The sequence below is a fragment of the Mirounga angustirostris genome, unplaced genomic scaffold (genome assembly GCF_029215605.1).
Source record: "Mirounga angustirostris isolate CCGP_5_RB_7025 unplaced genomic scaffold, mMirAng1.0.hap1 SCAF_11, whole genome shotgun sequence".
In the NCBI taxonomy this organism is placed as follows: Eukaryota; Metazoa; Chordata; class Mammalia; order Carnivora; family Phocidae; genus Mirounga; species Mirounga angustirostris.
In genome coordinates this window covers 60,149,725-60,171,811 of record NW_026991719.1, presented here as the reverse complement: position 1 = coordinate 60,171,811, position 22,087 = coordinate 60,149,725, and the positions used below count along the sequence as shown (strand labels likewise).

The following is a 22,087-nucleotide window of genomic DNA, read 5'->3' as shown; positions in this document are numbered from 1 at the left end:
CCAGCAAGATGAGTTTGGACAAATCACTTTCCCTTTCTAGGCCTCAGTTCCTCAATTTGTAAAATGAGGGAGTTGGACTACAATTGATAAAAATATATTTTAGCTATAACATTCTAAGATTATTTTGTATTACTCTAAGTGGTAAAACTGGGTCAAGTAAGACTGGAAAAGGGGAGAGAAGGTGTTGGGTAGGTAGGGGGAATGGTCAGCAGAAGCCCTAGGCCCTAAGTCTAGTTCTGCTTCTGACTAATCAATGCCTCTACCTCCCCTGGAACTCCCTCTGCACAATAGAAAGCAAAAGCTGATTGGGCCCTATTTCTCTCCTAGAAACTGTGGTGAGAAATGAGCTATATGGCTAGTCAGGGGCTGCTTCTTTTCCTTAAGATAAAGTCCTGGCCAAATGCTAGCTTACCCTGATTTCCAGCACGGTTAGCATCTTGGAGCAACTGATAATGACAGGGAAGACCTGCAGGGGTGGCATATGGAAGAGGCTGAAAAAGCCACACATTCTCCTATGCAAAAAGCTACCCAGATAAGGCACTCGCTGATATTTGCACAGGAATTCAGAATTTCATAACTGGTTTACCTCAATCACGGTCTTTTGAGTTGACTTCAGTCAAGTCATTTATCTCTGGGACATAGCTCTGCCATCCATCACTTAGCGTAAAGTGGAATATGAGAAAAGTGCTACATATGAATTCAACTTTGCCATGACTATATGAGTCTTTCCCTCAGTTTCTGTATAATGAGAAGTTGGACTGGATGAACCATAAGGGCATCCCTAGCTCTGACAAAGCAGATTCACCAGCTTTTGCAAATTTAACACTAGAGTTAAACACAACAGAAAACTTGAATCATATTCTTGTCTAAGACATCTGAGAGTATTAAGGAAAACACTTGGGTCTGTCAGAAGACAGAGAAATCCCGACTATGTCAGGGCCCCTCTCAGGGCCCCTTGGAAAGGCTTTTAGGGCTTTACCAGGAGAGTCAGAACTCAACCACCTTTTTAATGGATCATTTGTGACCGCATGTTTTGAGGGGCTGCTGTTGCCCCTTCACAGGGTTCCACATTCATGTACATTCTGGTAAACCCAGCTGCAGGAGCAAAAAGCATGAACAAGATCAGAAAGGCAATACTGCTGCCAGGTAGACAAAGAGACAGCTTCAACAGTAGTCTCAAGCCAGACCAGAGCCCAATTCACACAGAAAGTGGCCTTCCTAGCATCTAGGTGGCTACTGCCCACAATATGAGGCACTGTGTTAGGGTCCAAAGGATTAAAATCTTGCATGGCTCTAATATTTTTTACTTCCCAAACCCTGGTCACACCTGTCAAAAGAAATTTTGATCCTCGCCTGCAAGGTGAGATAGGAAAGGTGAGAATTATTCTTATTGCACAAATGAGGAAAGTGAGGCCCATAGAGGGGAAGTAAGGTTATGTTTTCTGGCACTTTTTTGGTGTCCATCAGGAAGATAGCATTTGAGAGCCAATGCCTGGTACAAGTGACCATGGAAGTATAAGGAGTGAATGACTTGAACCTGGACTTAAAGGAGAGAAACACTGGGCCACAGAATACTACAGATGCCCAAGACCTTCCAAGAGAGTATGGGAGAGCAAGGAGATCAGTCCTCAATGGGGACAACATCTAACTCCTGGCCTCAGTTTCCCTATTTCAGATGGAAGAGCTATTATTAATAAATGCTTTCTTTGAAAGTGTTCTTAGAGTTTCCATTTACACACTCCTCTCACTGGATCCTCACTCCATCTTGATGAAGGAGGCAGAACAAGGATGACAGTCTTCAGTTGAAAGAAGGGAAACTGAGGCTCAGAGAATTTGATCGACTTTCCCATGTTGAACAATAAGCTCGTGTCAAAGCTGGGGCCCAGGGCACAGTAATTACACAACCTACCATTCTCTCCCAAAGGCAGGGGGTTACCTAGCATCTGTGGCAGGCCCTCCCCACACTACTGTGGTAGGGCAGGGTGGTCACACTCACCTGCAAGTAGATCTTCTTAAGTCCAGGAATGGAGTCACTGACACGGCCTGACACAAGGCGCCCAAGGCCTGAGGTAGCCCCAATACACACCAAGAGCACCCAGGTCTGTTTGATTTCCAAGAACTCCTCCTCCACATACTTCATCTGAAAAGCATAGCACCAGGACCCCCAGGGACAGGAGGAAGAAAAAGAGCTGACTGATTAACTGTTTGCATATCCAAACCCCTCTACTGCTTACTTTCCTGGACCATGGCAAGAGCTCCCTCCCCTACAACCCCCTCCTTTGTAGCCCTAGCTCCAGAACAAGTTTCTGGCTGCTTCTAATTGCTTAAAAGGCTTCGTGTGCCTTGGCTCTTTGGATTCTGGGCTTCTGAGCAATAGCTGAGGGGAGTGGGTATCTCCAAGCCCCTTCCAAGCCCTGGCAGGACAGACTACAGACAGCCTTAATAACTAAGAAAATCCAAGGGCTCCCCCAAAATCTCCCCATTCCCTGACCCAGAACTGATAGCCTGGGGCAACAGCAGGTCACCAGGGGAGAAGATCCACCAACTTCCACATAATGCTTCCAGAAGTGTGTTTTAAGAAACACGAGGTCTATGGAAGATAATAACTGGACTACAACTGACAGTTCTGTGGAAGTAGAATTTGGGTGGATAATGGTTAAATAAAGCTAAATGGATTTCTTTTACTGCTGGATTTTTGGTACCTTTAAAAGGTTGCAACAATGTGAAGCTAGAAATATTGATTATATGTTGATTCCTGAACAAATCATTTGACCACAAAGACCGGCATTCCATAGAACACACTCTTAGGAAACCCTATCCTTGGATCATCTGGGCCAGTCTTCCATCCCAATGATGCTTATCTTCTGAAAACCTATCATCTAGATTTATCAGTGGGAACCCCACTGATAAAGCATGGGCTTTCCCCTAAGGAACTCTACCCTTTTCCCATTGAGGTTTTCCCTCAGTCTGTTCTTTCTCACTCTGCATCTCTTCAAACATTGTTTGGTCTCTTTTTCCAAAGGTCCCAGCTCTGCCCTTTCACTGTCCTTCACCCCTACCCTCTGGACCTCGGGCAGGCTAAGGGCAGCTCCTTGGAGGTAAGGTGGGTCCACCCTAGTATTCCTTACCAGGTGTACGTAGGGAACGAAGTAGCCAAGGGCAGCAGCAGCAATCCCGAAGGCCCAGATGCGGTAGGTACGTTGACGGAATACTCGCATGTTGAAGTACTTTCTAAGTTGAGACAGAATGCGTTGGCACAGGGTGCGGACACCTCTCTTGTTTGGGGTGTCCTGGGAACTGGGTAGGAGTGGCCGGTAGGTGAGCGAAAGCAGCGTAAGAATAAACATGAAGGTACTCAGCACCTGGAAGGTTTGGGCGAGCTTGATCTTAGCCCCCAGTGTTTTGATGAGAAGAGGAAAGGATATGGAGAAGATGCTACTCCCAGCAGACACCACACCATTGGCCAGACCCAGACGGCGTTGGAAGTAGTGGCCCAGGATGACGAGAGATGGCTGAAAGGCGAAGGAACAGCCACAACCAAAGAGAATCCCATAGGTGAAATAACGCAGGCTTAGTGAGCTGTGGGAGAAACACCAAGAGCTATTCTCAGCAGCCTGACCAGCAATCCACCTGCCCTCTCCCATCACCCTCCTGAGACCTGCATACCCCCACCATAACCCACAGCCCCACTTACCACTGACCCTCAGAACAGACAAAGAACAGGACTTTCTTATCCCTATTTTGCAGATGAGGAAACAGAGGCTCAGAGGAGTAATTTACCCAGTGTAGCATAACTGGGGATCAGCAAAACTTGAATTTGACTCTAGGTCTGCATGACTCTAGTTTGAATCATAGTACCCCATCAAAGAGAATTGCTCAAAAGAATGCCAGAACCAACCTATGCAATGGCTGGAGAAGAGGCTACAAGGAGTAAGTCAGGGCCTTAGAACAGTTTTACCTGCTGCTCACCTAAACACCATGTGTAGGCTGGTAGCCAAAGCTTTATCCCAAGTAACAACAAAGGTCTGCAGGGAGCCAAGATCCTGGAAGGTCAAGATCTTCCATGGGACCCTACTATCTTTCTCTATGCTCAGGGCCCTTCATATTTCAGAAAATGGCTGGTAGTTTCCTGAGAAACCTCATCCCCAACCCTACCCAAGGTCTGGATATCCCAAGACCCTTTACTCCAGACCCTAGATGATCTCCCTGGGGATCCTGAAGTAAGGAGTCCCTTTAACTTCCAGAGCCTGGCTCCTGTTTGCTGGACATGGTATGGCTTAGCCTCCCAGAGCAGCCTGGCTGCTTGATGAGAAGTGGAGCCTCAAAGAAATTGTGGGCCTGGCCAAGTAAGACAGGTTCTGGCTTAAAACTCTTAGGTTCTGCTGTGGCCATAAGCCTCTGTAACAGAAGGCAAAGTGTCAAAAGAGAAAAGGCCATGGGAGGGTCAGCATGGCCAGCCGTCTGCCCTTAGACAATATTGGCACAACCTAGTGAAGAATTTTGTTTTCTTTTTGAAGCTTCCACATATTTTGCAATAGTTCTTATCTGACCATTTAATTAACTAATACTCTCTATGGTCAGGCAGTTGCTCTCCATAGATGGACTCAGTCCTCATACAGCAAAGGATTAGGTCTGTGCTATAGAGATGATGTGGTGTTAGCACTCATGATTCTAAGACAACTATATCACCGTTGCTTTTCTTTATTTTTATTTTTATTGAAATATTTATTTAAATTCCAGTTAGTTAACATACAGTGTAATATTAGTTACAGGTGTACAACATAGTGATTCAACACTTCCATACAACACTTGGTGCTCATCCCAACAAGCTTACTCCTTAATCCCCATCACCCATTTAACCGATCCCCCAACCCACTTCTCTGGTAACCATCAGTTTGTTCTCTATAGTTAAGAGTCTGTTTTACGATTTGCCTCTCTCTTTCCCCCCTATGTTCATCTGTTTTGTTTCTTAAATTTGACATATGACTGAAGTCATATGGTATTTGTCTTTCTCTGACTGACTTATTTCACTTAGCATAATACTCTCTAGCTCCATCCATATTGTTGCAAATGGCAAGATTGCTTTTCATCTGCTTATATTCACTGGATATGAGCAAAAGCTTTAGTTTTAAAAGGGTTGCCTCCACTTGGAACACATAGCTAAGCCAACTGCTCCTCTTCTGTCAGATTTTTGGGGATTGGCCTGGTCTGGGGGCCTTGTCTAAGGGAGAGGAGTTAAGAAAGTCTAAGGGAGACCTTCAAGGAGAGGTCCAGTGGGGGCAAAGCATGGGATTTAGTTCAGAGTGCTGTCTGATAGATCTATTTCTAGCAGGGCCTCAAGACAGGAAGCCCCTGCATAGGCTTGCCAAGGCTTCCCCAGCCCTGCCTACACTCTGTCCCATCTCATGCCATCTAAAGGAACTCAGAACCCTGATTCAGACAACAGGAAGGATGACTTAGAGCGCTAGCCACAAGCAGAACCATTTTTCCACTGGACATGAAACCATCCAGAAAGTTTCTTGGCTCTAAAGATGTTCTTACAGAAAAGGCAAAGGGGGTGGGGAAGTGCTTAGGGGCTGGAGAACAGAATGCCTACTTCATTGTGCCTAAAGAAGAGTGCCAGAAAAAAATACATCCAAGCTCCTTCCCCTTCTGTAACTGAGCCGATGTGTACTGGAAGAGAAATGGGATCCGTATGTTGCTAATTTGTTTACACTTTGCTCTGGTCTGCATTAAAAAACAGGGCTCTGCTGTGTAGTGCTGAGACTGGAGCCACTTCTGAGGCCTAGCTTCTTCCCTCAAGGGGCCAGGCACCAGCTTGCTGAAGGCAAATGAGGCCAACCACCAGAGGGATCCTGAAAGGGTTTGGGATGGGGGGGCTGCCGTAGGAGGGCTGAGCACATTCCAAGCAGGACATGGTTTTCCCCTCCTCTGTCCCAGTTGGATGGGACCAAGCCAAGAAATCATTGTAGGCCGTATCCAAGCTCTGCTGGAAGGTAGGCTGGGTAGCCAGAAATGCTCAAGTCATAAAGAAAGCTGGCTCCCTCTCACAGGGCCCAGTTGTGGCAGAACCCAGTTATCATTCTCCATTGCGAGTGGAACCTTAGGCCTAGAGAGTATAACCATAGTCCTTCTCTGGTGAGCCAAGATCAGAAAGCAAATCCCTGACAAGTTAGCCATGTCTCCAGGCCAGCATTGTCATACACCAGCCCAGGCAGATTGGAAGTAGGAAGTATAATAACTTCCAAAGTGTCTTTGGCAGAAAGTCAACAGACTTCTTTAGGAGTCCCATATTCCTCAGGCCATGGTGGAAGGTTTTTATTTCTCCCCTCCCCTGCAGACATGCTTCTGCAGGGTTGGCAGAAAGAAACCAGAGAATGAACTTATAGCCTGCTTCTTGCCTGATACTGCCACGTTTTGACAGTAGGACCAAATGGACCAGAGTTTGAGGTTAGCCTAGGCCTAGGTGGGTAGCTGGGTGCTAGGTCTAGACCCCCAGTGAGGGATGCTGTTAAACATCCCTTCTCATGCCCAAGACATGGTCTTTTTTCTTTCCCAAATTATCCATACATTGGCAGCCAGAAATACCTGAAAAGGAGCCAGAAATGCTAAAAAGCCTTGGGTTCAGCTGACTTCTTTTTCAATATAAGATTCCCTCAGGAATCCTGTAAGGTAGGTGTTTCACATGTGTTCACTCCAGAAGCTCATTCCCAGGAAGGCAAGTGAGGTCATGAGTTGTGTGGCATATTGAAGGGGAATAGAATGGCAGAGCTGGAAGAGACCTGAAAAGACTATCTGGTCTAATCCCCTCATGTTATAGATATAGAAACTGAGATAGGGGAATGGTACTCATCATGGAGTGGCTATAGCCATTTAGTTGCCAAAACTGGACTTAGGCCCAGCTTTATGAACTCCCAAGCTTAGGCTTCTCCCACCACTTTGGAACTCTGGGGTCCTCTTTGGGGATATTGTATACCAATGTGTCCTGTAGACCCTACCTAGATGAATCCCATTGGACAATGATTCTCAGGAGCAGGGTCTTTGAGGAGCCTACATGGAAAGGGCCACAGCGGATTCTGCAATGAGAAGTGTCCCTAGTTGAAGCCCAGAAAGAAGCCAACCTTCAGCCTTGGGCAAATGGCCAGCAACTCCTAGCCTTACCTGGTAAAGGAGCTGGTATGGAGGCCTATGAAAGCGACAGCAGCCCCTGCAGTTGCTGTGATTCGGCAGCCCAAACGATCAGTGAATATACTCACAATGGGAGAACAGAAGAAGATCATGCCCATTGAGAGGGCTCCTACCCATGCTGCAGAGAAAAGAAGCACAAAGACAACTTAGCTTAACATGGCACCCAGTGATGCAGCTGGTATCTCAGTTCTTCTTTTCTGGCCTTTCACAGGGGACATTGCATTGGCCTCACTGCCATCCTGCTAGTCCCTAATGGTCAGAGAAGTTAGGTGGCTTCCATAAGCATCTGTAGCAGGGCAATGTGAGAACCAGGAGTTTAGTTAATAAGCACACCTAGAACTTCAGAGCTGGGGTAGGGGACCTTTAGAGATCAAGTCTATGATGGGATCTTCTAGCTAGTCACCACATGGCTGTACTACATTTCTCAGCTACTTTGGCTGTTTGGTATGACCATATGACTGAATTCTGACCAATAGGATGTGTGTTAAATAATATACACCACTTCTAGGCCAGGACCATAAAAAACTCCCATGAGATTTCTGCTTTCCTGTGAGCTACAACTGCAAAGTGACCTTGCAAGCCATGTATTAAGACTGGTAGAACTGCCATCAGTTCCGTCTGGGCCCCTAGATAACTACATGGAGCAAAGTTTCCTCTCCAATCTGGAACCCCTTCCCTGGACATTGCATAAGAAATAAAGAAACTTATTTTTTTAAATTTAAATTCAATTAATTCACATATAGTGTATTATTAGTTTCAGAGGTAGAGTTTAGTGATTCATCAGTTGCATATAACACCCAGTGCTCATTACATCAAGTGCCCTCCTTAATGCCCATCACCCAGTTACTCCATCCCCCCACCCACCTCCCCTCCAGCAACCATCAGTTTGTTTCCAATAATTAGGAGTCTTTCAAACTTCTTGTCCTTTAAGCCACTGAATTTTTGAGGGCCATTTGTTACAGCAGTTAAACCAACATAAACTAAAACAAAAAGATTCCTCCACTACCATTTTACTGATAAACAGGCCCAGAAATGTGAAGGGACTTACCAAAGATCACACAGCAAGTTAGTGGCAGAGCTGGGACTCAAACCCAACTCTTCTTATTCCTAGTCCAAAGTTCACTGTATTATGTCTTCTACTGGGATGAGTGAAGCTTTCCATAATTGGAGGTGTGCAAGCAGATGCTAGATATAAAACAGGGGATTCAAGAATCGGGATCAGATTTGGACTAGCCAACATTTTAGGCCCTTCCAGGCATGCTAAGCCAGATTTATAGCCTTAAGCATGTTCTACCTGGCTTCAGGGCCAAGGAGCATGGGAGTTAATTAAGCCTTCAGGAGCTAAGGTAAAGCTTGTGTTGGCCATTGGAACAGTCCTATAAAGATATTAAGACTAAAGAGCAGGGACGTCCACAGACAAAGGCCTCCTTTGGACACAAGGCAGATTTAGGAGCCACCCAGAGATTTCTAAGGACATTGTGCAAGAGGTCATGCAATCCTTCATCAGAGCCTATGTTTGGCAAATCCCTAACTCCAAACTCAAATAAAAAGAGTTTATTCTGTTTATAAAGGTTCTTCAGTGTCTGTAACAATCCTCACCAGGGAGGAAGAAATTTACCATTTTACTTAGATTCTTTCAGCCCATTTCCCTTTGCTTACCCCTCAGAAAGAAAGCTCTTTTTTTTTTTCCTTCAAAAGCTGTTGTCAAGTTTCTTCTTAGGCCTCTTTTCTAGGCAAAATAATATTAGTTGCCTTAACTTTTTTCCTTAGCTTTAATTTCTAACTCCGTACTTTCAGAGCTCTCCTCTGAACATGTTCCAAGTCTTCATATCATCATCAAAAAGCATTCACTGAGTATCACCTGAGCAAGGTACCAGGACAGTTTCTGGCTCTCTTCGATCGTGGAACCCCAAGTTGGTCAGAGGAATGCAGTCTCAGTTGGGTCAAGGCTAGTCCACCATCTGTGTCTCTTAGCTCAGTGCCTAAGAGATTGCTCAGATCCCCACTGGGAATCTTTGTTTTGCTGGGGCACCAACTTGAGCCCTAGCTGCCTGGCTTCAAAAGTACTGGCCTGGGACAGCAGGAAACCTGAACTTTCTCATCACAATTTTACCTCTTATCTTGCAGTTTCACCTCTTATCAGCCGTGGGACCTTAAGCAAGTCACACAGCACTTCTCTAATCCTGTTCTCTTATCTGTAAAATGGGGATTAAAATTCCTGATGTGCCTTCCTCCGAGTTTTCTTTTAAATAATAATCAGATGTAATCATACTTAAGATAGCTTTATAAATACCAATAGTCACACCATATACAAAAATTAATGCAAATGGATCATAGGCTTAAATGTAAAACTTAAAACTAAAAAACTTACAGAACAGAGTGTAGGAGAAAATCTTTCTGACCTTTAGGTAGACAAAGATTTCACAGAAATTAACAAAAAGTATGATCCATAAAAGAAAAACACTGATACATTAGACTTTATTAAAATTTAAAATTCCTGCCTTTCATAAAATACTGTTATCAGAATGAAAAAGCAAGCCACAGGCTGGGAAAAATATTTACAACACACACATCTGATAAAAAGACTGGTATCCAGAACACAAGTGTTAGTTGACTCTCATAACTCAATAAGAATAAAGCAAGCAATCCAGTTTAAAACATGGGCAAAAGATGTGAACACACATTTCACACATATACACACACTATGAATGACAATTAAGCACATGAAAATATGCTCAATATCATTAATCATTCAAGAAATGCATATTAAAGACACAGTGAGATACCCCTACATACCCACTAAAAAGGTTTTTAAGAAATCGCAATGCCTACTACTGGAGAGGATGGAGAGGAACTGGAAATCTCATACACTGCTGGTGGGAATGCAAAATGGTACACCAACTTTGGAAAACAGTTTGGCAGATTCTTATGAAGTTCAACGTACAATTACCACATGACCTTGTAATCCCACTCCTAGGTATTTCCCCAAGATAAATGAAAACTTATGTTTACACAAAAACCTATACCTAGATGTTCATAGCAGCTTTTTTTGTTTTGCTTTGGTTCTTGTTTTTTTTTTTAATTTTATTTAAATTTTAGGTAGTTAACATACAGTGCAATATTGGTTTCTGGAGTAGAATTCATAATTCATCATTACATACAACACCCGGTGCTCATCATAGCACATGCCCTCCTTAATCCCCATCACCCGTCTAGCCCATCCCCAACCCACCTCCCTCCATCAACCCTCAGTTTGTTCTCTATCATTAAAAAAAGACATCCAGATGGCCAGACACATGAAAAACTGCTCAACATCACTCATCAGGGAACTCCAAATCAAAACCACGATAAGACACCATCTCACACCTGTCAGGATGGCTAAAATTAGCAACACAAGGAACAACAGGTGTTGGCAAGGATGCGGAGAAAGGGGAAACCTCTTGCACTGTTGGTGGGTACGCAAACTGGTACAGCCACTCTGGAGAACAGTACGGAAGTTCCTCAAAAAGTTAAAAATATACCTACCTTAAGATCCAGCAATTGCACTACTAGGTATTTACCCAAAGGATACAAAAATACAAATTCAAAGGGACACATGCACCGCGATGTTTATAGCAGCATTATCTACAATAGCAAAAAAATGGAGAGAGCCCAAATATCCATCGACTGATGAATGGATAAAGAAGATATGGCATATATATATACAATGGAATATTACTCAGCAGCTTTTTTTAAATAACTGTCAAAACCTGGCAATAACTCAGAATGTACTTCAACCAGTAAATGGATAAGTGGGTATACATTAATACAATAGATTACAACTCTGCAATAAACAGGAATGACCTATTGATAACAGCAAAAACTTCAACAATTCTCAAAGTCATTACACGAAGTTAAATAAGCCAGACACAAATGATTTTATTTATATAAAATTCTGGAAAGGCAAAACTATGGGGACAGAAAAATAGATCAGTGAGTACCAGGAGGAAGGATGGGGGTAGGGAGAGGATTCATTACAGGGGAGCATGAGGGAACTTTCTGGAGTGATGAAATGTTATATATTTTAACTCTAGTATGGAGTTCATAGGACTGAGCATATAAAAAGGGTGAATATTACCATAGTAAATTATACCTCAACAAATCTGATGTTATAAAAAAAAAAAAAAAGGAGAGACGGCAGGGAAGCAGAAAGTGCCAGTGGGAGATCTCATTTATGATGTATTTTTATTCTGGAAGGATTTAAAAAAAAATAGTTCTAGTGTATTGTCAAAGAGGAAAATACTACATTAACTAAATCATCTTGCTGACATTTAATCAACTAGAACTCATGATTATTTGGCCCTTCTGAATATCTACAATACAATGAAAACTGAGGACTGGGCTTGAGGGTAACTTTTATACAAAGAAAGTTTAAATTATATTTGATATAGCATTTTTCTGGTTAATGACATGTGTCCATCATTATGGATCATATAGAATATTTTCACTGCCCTAAAAATCCTGTGCTCCACCTATTCATCCTGCCTCACCCTTCCAACATCTGGCAACCACTGATCTTTTTACTGTCTTCATAGTTTTGCCTTTTCCAGAATGTTACATAGTTGGAGTCATACAGTGTGTAGTCTTTTCAGATTGGCTTCCTTCACTTAGTAATATGCATTTAAGGTTTCTCCATGCCTTTTCATGGCTCAATAGCTCATTTCATTTTTAGCATTGAATAATATTCCATTGTCTGGCTGTACCACAGTTTATTTATCAACTCACCTACTGAACTGAAGGACATCTTGGTTGCTTCCACATTTTGGCAAATATGAATAAAGCTGCTAGAAACATTTGTGTGCAAATTTTTGTGTGGACATACATATTTGATATATTTGGTTAAATACTAAGGAGCTCAATTGTTAGATCATATGTTTAATTTTGTAAGAAACTGCCAAACTGTCTTCCAAAGTGGCTGTACCATTTTCCGTTCCCACTGGCAATGAGTGAGAGTTCTTGTTGCTCCACATCCTTCTGACATTTGGTGTTGTCAGTGTTCCAGACTTTGACCATTCTGATAGGTATGTAGTGGTATGGCATTTTTAAAAATTTTTTTTTAATTTAAATTCAATTTAATTAATATATAGTGTATTATTAGTTTCAGAAGTAGAATTCAGTGATTCATCAGTTGCATACAACACCCAATGCCCATTACTTCAGGTGCCCTCCTTAATAATGCTCATCACCCAGTTACCCCATCCCCCTACCCACCTCCCCTCCAGCAGCCCTCAGTTTGTTCCCTATAGTTAAGAGTCTCTTATGGTTTGCCTCACTCTCTGTTTTCGTCTTTTATGTTTTTCCTTCCCTTCCCCTATGTTCATCTGGTTTGTTTCGTAAATTCCACATATGGGTGAAATCATATGGTATTTGTCTTTCTCTGACCGACTTATATTGCTTAGCTTAATGCTCTCCTGTTATGTCCATATCATTGCAAATGGCAAGATTTCATTCTTTTTGATGGCTAATATTCCATTACATATATATACTACATATATATATAAAATGATGTCCATCGACAGATAAATGGATAAAGAAGATGTAATATATAGATATAGATATAGATATAGATATAGATATATAGATATAGATACATACACACACATACATACATCTGAACTCTTTCCATAATTTGGTCATTGTTCTTTTCATTTGCATTTCCTTGATGACATATGAAGTTGAGTACCTCTTTGTATGGTTTTTTCTCATATGTGTATTTTCTCTTTTTTTAAGTTTCTATTTAAATTCCAGTTAACATAGAGTGTAATATTAGTTTCAGGTACACAATATACTGATTCAACAATTCCATACAACACCTGGTGCTCATCACAAGTTCACTCCTTAATACCCATCACCTATTTAACCCATTCCCCCACCCACGTCTTCTTTTTTTTTAAGATTTTATTTATTTATTTGACAGAGAGATATATATAGCGAGCACAAGCAGGGAGAGCAAGAGAGGGAGAATCAGGCTCCCTGCTGAGCAGGGAGCCCAACACAGGGCTAGATCCCAGGACCCTGGGATCATGACCTGGGCCAAAGGCAGATGTTTAACCAACTGAGCCTAGGCACCCCTACGTCATCTTGTAACCATCAGTTCGTTCTCTATAGTTAAGAATCTGTTTCTTGGTTTGCCTCTCTCTCTCACATATAGGTCTTTTTTTAGAGGGCAGAGCAGCAGAAGGAAAGGGAGAGAGAGAATCTTAAGTAGGCTCCATGCCCAGCATGGAGCCAGATGCAGGGCTTGAGATCATGACTTGAGCCAAAATCAAGAGTGGATGCTTAGCCGACTGAGCCACCCAGATGCCCCTCACATTTAGGTCTTTAATCCATTTTAAATTTATTTTTTGCTATGGTGTAACAAAGTGGTCCAGTTTCATTCTTTTGCATGTTACTGTCCAGTTTTCCCAATGCCACTGTTGTCTTTTTCCCATTGGATATTCCTGTTTTGTCGAAGATTAATTGATCATATAGTTGAGGGTTCATTTCTGGGTTTTCTATTCCATTCCATTCATCTATGTGTCTGTTTTTGCACCAGTACCATACTGTTTTGATCACTACAGATTTGTGATATAACTTGAAGTCTGAAATTGTGATGCCCCAGCTTCACTTTTTCTTTTCAAGGTTGCTTTGGCTGTTTGGGGTCTTTTGTAGTTCCGTACAAATTTTAGGATTGTTTGTTCTAGCTCTGTGTAAAATGCTGGTGATATTTTGATAGGAACTGTATTAAATGTGTAGATTGCTTTGGGTAGGATAGACATTTTAACAGTATTTGTTCTTCCAATCCATGAGCATGGAATGTCTTTCCATTTCTTGGTGTCCTTTTCAGTTTCTTTCATCAGTGTTTTATAGTTTACAGAGTACAGATCTTTTACCTCTTTGGTTTGGTTTACTCCCATATATCTTATTGTTTCTGGTGCAATTGTAAATGGCATTGATTTTTTTTAAAGATTTTATTTATTTATTTTTCAGAGGGAGAGAGAGAGAGAGAATGAGCACAGGCAGGTGGAGTGGCAGGTGGGGGAGAGGGAGAAGCAGACTCCCCGCTGATCAAGGAGCCCGATGCAGGACCCAATCTCAGGACCCTGAGATCATGACCTGAGCTGAAGGCAGATGTTTAACTGACTGAGCCACCCAAGTGTCCCGGCACAGATTTCTTTATTTCCATTTCTGCTACTTTATTATTGGTCTATAGAAATACAACAGATTTCTGTACACTGATTTTGTATCCTGTGACTTTATTGAATTCATTTATCAGTTCTAGCAGGTTTTTTTGGTAGAGTCTTTTGTGTTTTCTATATATAAGTTCATGTCATGTGGAAATAGTGAAAGTTTTACTTCCTCCTTGACAATTTGGATGCCTTTTATTTCTTTTTGTTGTCTGATTGCTGTGGCTAGGACTTCCAGTACTATGTTAAATAACAGTGGTGAGAGTGGACATCCCTGTCTTCTTCCTGACCATAGAGGAAAAGCTTTCAGGTTTTCCCCATTGAGTATTATGTTACCTTTGGGCTTCTTATATATGGCCTTTATTATGTTGAGATATATATGTTCCCTCTAAACCTACTTTGTTGAGGATTTTTATCAAGAATGGATATTGTACTTTATTGAATGCCTTTTCTGCATCTATTGAAATGATCACGTTTCTTATCCTTTCTTTTACTAATGTGGAGTATCACGTTGATTTGCAAATATTGAACTATTCTTGCAACCCAGGAGTAAGTCCCACTTGATCATGGTGAATGATTCTTTTCTGTATTGCTGGATTCAGTTTGCCAGTATTTTATTAAGAATTTTTGCATCTGTGTTCATCAGGGATATTGACCTGTAGTTCTTTTTTTTAGTGATGTCTTTATCTGGTTTTGGTATCAGAGTAATGCTGGCTTCATAGAATGAATTTGGAAGTTTTCCTTCCTTTTCTATTTTTTGGAATAGTTTGAGAAGAATAGATATTAACTGTTCTCTAAGTGGTAGAATTTGCACATGAAGCTGTCTGGTCCCAGACTTCCATATGTTGGGAGTTTTTGATGACTGATTCAATTTCTTTGCAGACTATCAGTCTGTTCAAGTTTTCTATTTCTTCCTCTATCAGTTTTGATAGTTTATATGTTTCTAGGAATTTACCCATTTCTTCCAGTTTGTCTAATTTGTTGGCATATAGTTTTTCATAATATTCTAATTGTTTGGATTTCTGTGGTGTTGGTTGTTCTTTCTCCTCTCTCATTTGTGGTTTTATTAATTTGGGTCCTTTCTCCTGTCTTTTTGATAAATCTGGCTAGAGGTTTACCAATTTTATTAATTTTTTCAAAGAACCAGCTCCTGGTTTCATTGATCTGTTCTATTATTTTCTTAGTTTCTATATCATTTATTTCTGCTCTAATCATTATTATTTCCTTCCTTCTGCTGCCTTTAGGCTTCACCTGTTCTTTTATTAGCTCTTTTAGGTGTAAGGTTAGGTTGTTGCTTTGAAATTTTTCTTGCTTCTTGAGGTAGGCCTGTAATACTATATACTGCCCTCTTAGGACCACTTTTGTTGCATCCCAAAGGTTTTGGACAGTTGTATTTTCATTTTAATTTGTTTCCATGTATTTTTTAATTTCTTCTTTGATTTCCTGGTTGATACATTTATTGTTTAGTAGCATGTTGTTTAACCTCCCTGTATTTGTGGTCTTTCCAAATTTTTTCTTGTGATTTTCTTCTAGTTTCATAGCATTTTGGTCAGAAAAGCTGCATGGTACAACTTTAATCTTTTTGTATTTGTTGAGGCCTGTTTTGTGACCTAATATGTGCTCTATTCTGGAGAATGTCCATGTGCACTTGAAAAGAATGTGTAGGGCACCTGGGTGGCTCTCGTTAAGCGTCTGCCTTCGGCTCAGGTCATGATCCCAGAGTCCTGGGATCGAGTCCCACATCAGGCTCCCTGCTCGGCGGGAAGCCTGCTTCTCCCTCTCCCACTCCCCCTGCTTGTGTTCCTGCTCTCGCTATCTCTCTCTCTGTCAAATAAATAAATAAAATCTTAAAAAAAAAAAAAAAGAATGTGTAGGGGTGCCTGGGTAGCTCAGTCAGTTAAGTGTCTGCCTTTGGCTCAGGTCATGATCCCAGGGTCCTGGGATTGAGCCCTGCATCAGGCTCCCTGCTCAGCAGGAGCTTGCTTCTCCCTCTGCCTGCTACTCCCTCTGCTTGTGCTCTCTCTCTATATATATGTCAAATAAATAAATAAAAACTTTAAAAATAGAGAGAAGAGAAAAGAATGTGTATTCTGCTGTTTTAGCATGGAATGTTCTGAATATATCTATTAAGTCCGTTTGGTCCAGTGTGTCATTCAAAGCTATTGTTTCCTTGTTGATTTTCTGCTTAGATGATTTGTCCGTTGATGTAAGTGGGGTGTTAAAATCCCCTACTATTATTATATTATTATCAACTAGCTCTTTTATGTTTGTCATTGATTGTTTTATTGATTTGGGTGCTCCCATGTTGTGTGCATAAATATTTACTGTTGTTAGATCTTCTTTTTGGATTGTCCCCTTTATGATTACACAGTGCCGTACTTTGTCTCTTGTTACAGTCTTTGTTTTAAAGTCCAGTTTGTCCGATATAAGTAGTGCTACTCCAGCTTTCTTTTGATATCCATTTGTATGATAAATGTTTCTCCATCCCTGCACTTTCAATCTGCAGGTGTCTTTAGCTCTAAAATGAGTCTCTTGTTGGCAACATACAGATGGGTCTTTTTAAATTATTATTCATTCTGACACCCTATGTCTTTTGACTGGAGTGTTTAGTCCACTTACATTCACAGTAATTACTGATAGATATGTATTTATTACCATTTTATTACTTGTTTTGTCATGTTTTCCTGAGATTTTCTCTGATCCTTTCTTGCTTTTGTTACTTTTGGTCTCTCCTTTGTGCTCAAAGCCTCCGTTTTAATATTTCTTGTAGGACTGGTTTAGTGGTCATGAACTCCTTTAGTTTTTGTTTATCTGGGAAACCCTCTACTTCTCCTTCTAGTTTAAATGATAGCTTTGCTGTATAGAGTATTCTTGACTGCACATTTTTCCCATTCAGCACTTAGAATATAGCAAGCCACTTTCTTCTGGTTTGCCAAGTTTCTGTTGAGAAATCCCCAGCTAGTCTCCCAGGTTTCCCCCTGTAAGTTAAGGCCTTCTTTTATCTTGATGCTTTTAAGATTTTTTTCTTTATCACAATATTTTACCAATTTAATTAAAATGTCTTGGTGTTGGCCTCCTTTTGTTGATTTTGATGAGAGTTCTCCCTGACTCCTGGATGTGGATATCTGTTCCCTTTCCCAGATTAGGGAAGTTTTCAGCTATTATTTCTTCAAATAAATTTTCTTACCCTTTTCTCTCTCTTTTTCTTCTGAGACTCCTACAATACAAATGTTATTACATTTGAGGGAGTCATTGAGTTGCCTAAGTCTATCCTTGTGTTGCATAATTCTTCTTTCTCTCTTTTGTTAAGCTTCATTACTTTTCATTACTTTGTTTTCCAGGTCACTAATTCATTCTTCTGCTTCTTCCAGCCCGCTGTTCATTGCATCAAGCCTGTTTTCAATTGCATTTATTGTACTCTTCATCTCTGACTGATTCTTTTTTTAACCCTTTTATCTCTGTGGTAAAGGTTTCCCTGATGTCTTCTTTCTTTTCTCAAGCACAGTGTGTATCCTTATGATTGTTGCTTTAAATTCTCCATCAGGCATGTTACTTACATCTGTTTCAGTTAGATCTCTGGCCGTGGCCTTATCTTCTTTCATTTGGGATAAATTCCTCTGTCTTTGCATTTTGTCTAAATCTCTGCCTTCTTCTTTGTGTTAGAAAAGCCAGTTATGTCTCCTGCTCCAGAAAGTAATGATCTTGTGAGGAAGGGGTCATTAATGCCCAGGGCCTGGTACTTCAGGAAGTGTCTCTGGTGTGCACCACATGTGCTCTGCTATTGTGTTTTGGCTGCTCTGTCCTCAGGCGAGTCCTCTGCAGAGGTTCTCCTTGCCTGCTGTGGGCAGTGTTTGGTCCCTGGCCTGAAATTGGCAAGTTTCAACTAGGTGTCCTCTGGTCTGCTTATGAAATGAGACTGGACACCTCCTCCACCAGAACTGAGGCCCTGCAGAACTCTCTGGTCAGGAGATGTGGTGTGGGCAGGGGTTTGTGCTGGTCTGGGGAGGGGCCTGCTGCACTGGGACTGAAGCAAGCATGACTGAGAAGGGTAATCCCACCAGAGCACAGGGGTGGTGGAACCTGTATGCAAGTTTGGCAGCCAGTGTCAGTGCTATGCTGTTTCCTGCAGGTGGCTCTGTGTTTAATCTGAGGGGTCGGGGAGGGGAATGTCACCCACCAGCTCCTTTGTTTCAGGAGAGGTATTTCTGTGAATGCTGCCTCTCAGGGATGGCTCCGAGAAGAGCGAATAATCTCCCCACTGTGTACCCCAGGTACTCTTCAGATTGCTGTTTCCACTGTCTGCCCCTGGTTGTTTGCCTGCCTTCTCTCCAGAAGCAGCACAGTGCCCTTGGGGCTCTATCCCAGCCAAGTCTGCTGACTTTATAACTCCAGGCTTTAAGCCCCACTGGTTGCAAACACTCATGAAATTCAGCCCCTCTCATTTTCTATGCCAGTGGCTTTGGGGAAATGTTCTCCTTGTGCATTCCCTTGTGTGCTCCTCTCTCTCTTGCCCTTCTCTATGACCAGCACTCCCTTCCCCTCCACAGCATCCATGATCCATTTCTCCTCTGAACCACATCTCCACACTTCCTACCATCTTCAGTGTGGCCTCTTCTCTTCTTTTAGTTGTGGAGTTTTTTTCTTTTGGTCTTCAGGTTAATTTCTGGGGTATTTAGGATAATTTGATAGTTATTTAATTGTGTTCAAATGGGACAAGGCAAGCATAAGTCCTCCTATTCTGTTACCATCTTCCTCTGAGATCTGTGCATTTTCTTTGATAAGGTTTCTGTTAAACTTTGGCACATTTTTTAACTTGGTTATTCATTTTCTTATTGTTCAGTTTTAAGAGTACTTTTTATATTTTGAGAGTACTTTTTATATTTTGGATAACAGTCCTTTATCAGGTATGTGTTTTGCAAATATTTTCTCCCAGTCTGTAGCTTACTTTCTCATTCTCTTGACATTGTCTTTTGCAGAAGTTAATTTTAATGAAGTCTACCTTATCAATTATTTTCTTCATGGATTGTACCTTTGGTGTTGTATCTAAAAAGTCATTGCCCTACCCAAGGTCATCTAGGTTTTCTCCTATGCTATTTTCTAGGAGTTTTATAGTTTTGTGTTTTATATTTAGGTCTGTGATCTATTCTGAGTTAATTTTTGAGAAGATTGTAATGTCTGTGTCCAATTCATTTTTTGTACATGAATATCCAGTTGTTCCAGCACCATTTGTTGAAAAAACTATCTTTGTTCTATTATATTGCTTTTGCTTCTTTGTCTAAGTTTAGTTAGCTATATTTATGTGGATCTATTTCTGAGCTCTCTGTTCTATTCCACTGATCTCTTTGTATATTCTTTCACCGATATCATACTGTCTTGAATATTCTTGCCTTATAGTAAGTCTTGAAGTTGGGTAGTGACATCCTCCAACTTTGTTCATCTCCTCTAATATTGTATTGGCTATTTAGAATCTTTTGCTTCTCCATGTAAAGTTTAGATTCAGTTTGTGGATATCCACAAAATAACTTGAATTTTTATTGGGATTGCATTGAATCTATATATCAATTTGGGAAGAATTGTTATCCTGATAATATTGACTCTTCCTATGCATAAACATGGAATATCTCTCCATGTTTTTAGTTCTTTTTAAATTTCATTCACCACAGTTTTAAAGTTTTCATCATATACAATTTGTATATATATATATATATATGTATATATATATATATACATATATTTACACACACATATATAGTTAGATTTATACCTAAATATTTCATTTTGGAGGCTCTAATATAAATGGTATTCATTTTTAAAATTTCAAAATCTAATTGTTCCTTACTGGTATATAGGAAAGCAATTGACTTTTGTATATTAGCTTTGTATCCTGCAACCTTGCTATAATCACTCATTAGTTCCAGGAGTTTTTTGTTGATTCTTTCAGGTTTTCTACATAGATGATCCTGTCATCTGTGAATACAGTTTTATGTCTTCTTTCTTAATATGTCTACCTGTTATTCCCTTTCCTTGTATTATTACACTAGCTAGAACTTCCAAAATGATGTTGAAAAAGAGTGATAAGAGAGCCTAACTTTGCCTTACCTGATCTTAGTGGGAAAGCTTCAAGTTTATCATCATTATGATGTTAGCTATAGGTTTTTTAATATAGATTTTTAAAAAATCAATCTGTTTGGGTTTCTTTTAAACTTTTAAATTCTGAAATAATTATGGATTCACAGGAAAGAGCCAAAATAACCCAGAGAAGTTCCATGAACACTTCACCCAGTTTCCCTCAATGGTTATATCTTATGTAACTATACTAAAATATCAAAACCAGGAAATTTACACTGGTACAATATATGTGTATGGTTCTATATCATTTTATCACATGCATAGATTCTTGTAACCACCATTGCAATCAAGATACAGATTTATTCCATCACCACAAACATCTCCTTTGTGCTACTCCTTCACAGTCATACCCAGTCCACTTCGCTACCATTCCTAGGCAGCCACTAGTTTCTCATCTCTATAGGTATTATTTTAAGAAAGTTATATAAACGGACTCACAGAGTACAGACCTCTGAAGATTGGCTTTTTTCACCTAGCATAATTCCTTGGAGATACATATTTGTAGTGAGTTTCCTGTAGTTCGGATATGGGTTTTTTTTCTATCCACTCTGCCAATCTCTTTCAATTGATGTATTTTGACCATTTACAGTGGAAATAATCATTGATATGATAGGGTAATTTTATTTTTGTTTTATGTTTTTCCTTCCTCTGTTTCCCTTTTCCCTGCCTGCCTGTAGGTTCCTTTAATAGTTTTTAGAATTCCATTTTGATTTATTTATAATGCTTTTGAGTGTCTCCTTTTGTACACCTTTTTTAGTGGTTGCTCTAGCTGTTATATTATATGTATATAACTTATCAAAGTTTACTGATGTTGACATTTCACAAGTTTGAGTGGAATATAAGAACCTAACCTTCCTTATGTCCCTTCACTCTCTCTCATTTATAATATAATTTTCTTAAATATTTGCTTTATATACATTGATAACCACATCAGGAATCAATATAATTTTTGCTTCAACTGTTAAACATAATTTAGATAACGCAAAGGGAGGAGGAAGGTCTATTGTAATCATCCATAATTTTACCCTTCATTATACTTTCTCCTTTCTTCATGTTTCAAGATTCTTTCTTTTATTGTTTCCTTTGTGTTTAAAGAATGTCCTTTGGCCATTCATTTAGAGTAGGTCTGCTGGTGACAAAGCCTCTTAGTTTTCCTTCATCTGAGAATATCTTGATTTTGCCTTCATTCCTAAAGGAAATTTTCATTGGGTATGCAATTCTGGGTTGACAGGTTTTGTTTTTTTTTTCCAGCACTTTAAAAATGTACCATCTTTCTTCTGCCCTTCATGATTTCTGATGAGAAATCCACTGTCATTTGAATGTTTCCCCTTTAGTTAAGGTGTCATTTCTCTCTCACTGTTTTCAAGATTTGTGTGCATGTGTGTGTGTGTTTAGATTTCAGAAGTTTGATTATGATGTATTTTGGCATAAATTTCTTTGAGTTCATCCTCTTTGGGATTCACTCAGCTTCTTGACATGAGAGATTTGTCTTTGCCTAATTTGGGAATTTTTCAGTCATTCCTTGAGTACTTTTTCAGCCGCATTTCCTTTCTTCTCTCCCTCCA

At 40.4% G+C, this 22,087-nt stretch overlaps 1 protein-coding gene across 1 annotated transcript in view; it reads right to left on the bottom strand.

The window, feature by feature from the left end:
* Positions 1-22,087, bottom strand: part of SLC16A2 (solute carrier family 16 member 2) — a 121,408-nt gene that overhangs the window by 6,236 nt on the left and 93,085 nt on the right. The window contains exons 2-4 of the mRNA XM_045879694.3: positions 7,162-7,306; positions 3,129-3,579; positions 1,997-2,140 (exon numbers count right to left, since the gene is read on the bottom strand). Of these exons, the coding sequence (XP_045735650.1) occupies positions 1,997-2,140; positions 3,129-3,579; positions 7,162-7,306 (740 nt within the window). The remainder of the gene's footprint in view (positions 1-1,996; positions 2,141-3,128; positions 3,580-7,161; positions 7,307-22,087) is intronic.